The sequence below is a fragment of the Arachis ipaensis genome, chromosome B04, assembly GCF_000816755.2.
Source record: "Arachis ipaensis cultivar K30076 chromosome B04, Araip1.1, whole genome shotgun sequence".
In the NCBI taxonomy this organism is placed as follows: domain Eukaryota; kingdom Viridiplantae; phylum Streptophyta; class Magnoliopsida; order Fabales; family Fabaceae; genus Arachis; species Arachis ipaensis.
The window spans coordinates 124174290-124177352 of NC_029788.2; the positions used below are offsets into that span (position 1 = coordinate 124174290).

The 3063-nt window shown below is 37.5% G+C and overlaps 1 protein-coding gene across 1 annotated transcript; it reads left to right on the forward strand.

The window, feature by feature from the left end:
• LOC107635190 lies at positions 527 to 2277 on the forward strand. Its single transcript, XM_016338584.2, has one exon. The coding sequence runs from the start codon at positions 1048 to 1050 to the stop codon at positions 1975 to 1977; it is 930 nt and encodes a 309-aa protein (XP_016194070.1). The 5' UTR covers positions 527 to 1047; the 3' UTR covers positions 1978 to 2277.

A 3063-nucleotide genomic window follows, 5' to 3' on the forward strand; every position in this document is an offset into this window, starting at 1 on the left:
GTCAACACAAATATATAGTGACTAATATTTTATGTGCATGTAGTATTTTCGAAAAATATTACAAACTAATTTGGTGTATTACTTATGAAACTATATGCTTGAAGAATTAATCGAAGCTTTAATGACTAGGATTACTATTGATAACTTTATAAAAAAAATTTACTTTAAATAAATAACAAATATATTAAAAGCTTTAATTTTATATACTTTTTATAGAAGCTTTAGTAATCTTAACATATATATCCTTAGTTTAATCCTAATAAGTAATTAGAATACAAAAATTACCGTAATGTAGTTTGGCAGTTACCTTATTAAATATCTTAATCAAGTGGTGGAAATTTGATCCTAAGTTTATAAATGGAGAGCATTTAGATTCAAATTTCAGACAATGAATAGAGAAAAGATTTGTCATTGCTATGGACTATGAATACTTTGAAGGGAAAAATCAAGAAAGAAAAAAGAAACTAACAAGAATATTGTGACACAATAATAAAGATGAATTATGACCTCAAAGAAAATCTAAATTATAGATATAAAATATATTTTGAAGAAAATAAGTTTGGCTAATCCCTTGTACATGTTGTATTTTTATGTGGATGAATCTGTTCCATTATACTGTAGCATGCATCCTTCCTTATCTAGCTAGGCCTTGGTATCAAATCTGTTCGGCCATCCTTTTCCGTAAGCTAAGCTAAGTAAAAGTTTGACCCCTCTCTCTGTGTCTCTGCCCCGTTCTCACGCTAAATTAAATTTAATAGAGATTCTACACACTTATTAGCCCCAACCAACTCTCTCTCTATTTTGTGTGAAATAGACAACGCAACCCTTCCCAATTCTCCATCAGATCTCTCTTTTCACTTCATATAATACAACACAACACACACCCATACACACGCTAATGCTACTGCTACTACCACTACCCAATTTAATCACAACCACCACCACCAACATAAACCACAATCGCAACCACTTCATAACTTGCAAAACGGCGTCGTAACACAACAAGCATCGCAAAAGACACACAGAGAAAATTTAAAAAAAAAAAAAATGAGGTGTAAGAAACACTTACCTGACCTTAGCAGTACCATCGGCGTCTGTGCCACATGTCTCCGTGAACGCCTCATAGCTATACTCGCTGCTCAGGCCCAGGCCCAGGCCCAAGCCCACGCTCAGGTTCAACTCACTCGAAACGCCTCCCGCACCTCCGACGAACGTTCCAGAAACAACGACGCTAACCCGCCGCCTTTAGTCTTCCCTCGCTCCGTATCTCCCTACGTTTCTCGTCGGAAATCCGATTACGCCGCCGCGTGGAACTCCTCCGATGACGCCCGCGACCGGCTCTTTTACAGCACGCCTCAGCTTGGCCCAACCTACGGCGGGAATTCCGAGTTCGAAGGCGGACCGAGGCCGTCCAAGAAGCGATTGAGCAAGTTCTGGAAATTCTCGAATCTTTTCAGGACCAGATCGGAGAAGTATCGTACGGATCCGTCGTGCGAGAAACCGTCGCCGTCGGCGTCTCCTTCGTGGTTCTCTACGTTCTTTCCTTCTCGCCGGAAAAATCAGGATCGGACTGGAACAGCAGAGAATTCAGCTCACGCACCGGGAACACGGCGGCGGTACCACCACCGAGTGACGGATCGTGGAATGTCGCCGGTAAGAACGGACGATTTCGGTGACGAATGCGATCGGTCTCCGTCGGGAAGCGGATACGCTTCAGAGTCGTCTCCTCAGTGGCGAAGGACGCCGTTGTCGACGGCGACACCTGCGCGACGCTCGCGGCTAGGGCATGCGAAGAGTATTTCAGGTTCAGGCATGGCTATTTGCTTGAGTCCGTTGGTTCGTGCGAGTCCGAAGATGGCGGCGGCTGTCGAGGTTAGGGCGGCGGCGGCGAAGCCGCACCTCTCCGCCGCAGCGTCGTTTTGCGCTAACCGGTCCAGGAAGCTTGCGGATTTTGGAAGAGTTAACCACAACCGTTGATTCTGTTGACATTTCATCTGGTACGGTCATCTCTTTTTTCTTTAAAAGAAAAATTCTTTTCGTTTGTGCAAATTCTAATTTTCTTTTCAGAAAAAAAGAAAATAGAAGAAAATTGAAACATTTTTTTTTGGTTATAAATGTTCTTTGTACACAATTGTTCACTGCGATGAACAGAAAGTAATTTTCTCTTGTCCTTTTATATAGGTAAAAATATGAGTGATGTAATTTTGAAATTGCATATAGTGTCCCTCTGTATATTACAGTGTTATTACTTTGTTAACTCAGTTTGTTCTTGCTTAATTGCTTACATTGTTAGATTAATGTATGCTTAATATGACTACGAGTCTAGTGATAATTAATTCATGATTCTTACTATTTGATTCTTTTCGGCACAAACAATGCTTGTTTGGATTACGAATAAATAACATTTTCAAGGTGTATTTATTCACCTTCTTGGTTGGTAGCATTTAACTGGAGATTTCAATCCATGTATTGAAGGAGTTTGAAAATCGTTTACTGAATTTGAACTGAAATCACGAGGTTCAATTGAAGATAATGATTATTATTATTATTATTTATTATTTAAACAAGTTTAATTTAAGTACAAATATCCAGATTAGTTTATTTTTAGTGATAATTTGAAATAGAATAATGATTAAGAGTTTTAATTCGTTATCCGAATTATTCTCTTAAAGCTTAAATGGATAAAAATTCAAATGTATATTTAATTTTTGAAAATATCAAAACAATAATAAAAATCTATTTTTTTAAGCAAGTGTGGGGTTTAAATTCCATCCTATGCATGCAGCAATTTATTAGCCAAGGACTGATTCTTAAATGGAATTCCGATAAAAAAATAATATAGTACATTGGCTACAAATGATAATCTTATCTAATTAAGAAGTAGTCAAACAAATTTATTTATGTAACCTGTTAGTATTAAACTATTAGGAAGGGTTTTGAGCCATTTCTTCTTGTTTTTCGATTCTGGTGTTGTATGAAATCATATATTTAATTTTTTTGCTTTATAACGCACTAAAATTTATTTAAGGGTTTAGTTTTAGTTAATATATGCCCTAACATGTG

Excerpts from the sequence above, each read along its gene's own strand:
- LOC107635190 (XM_016338584.2), top strand. The coding sequence starts at position 1,048 with ATGAGGTGTAAGAAACACTTACCTGACCTTAGCAGTACCATCGGCGTC.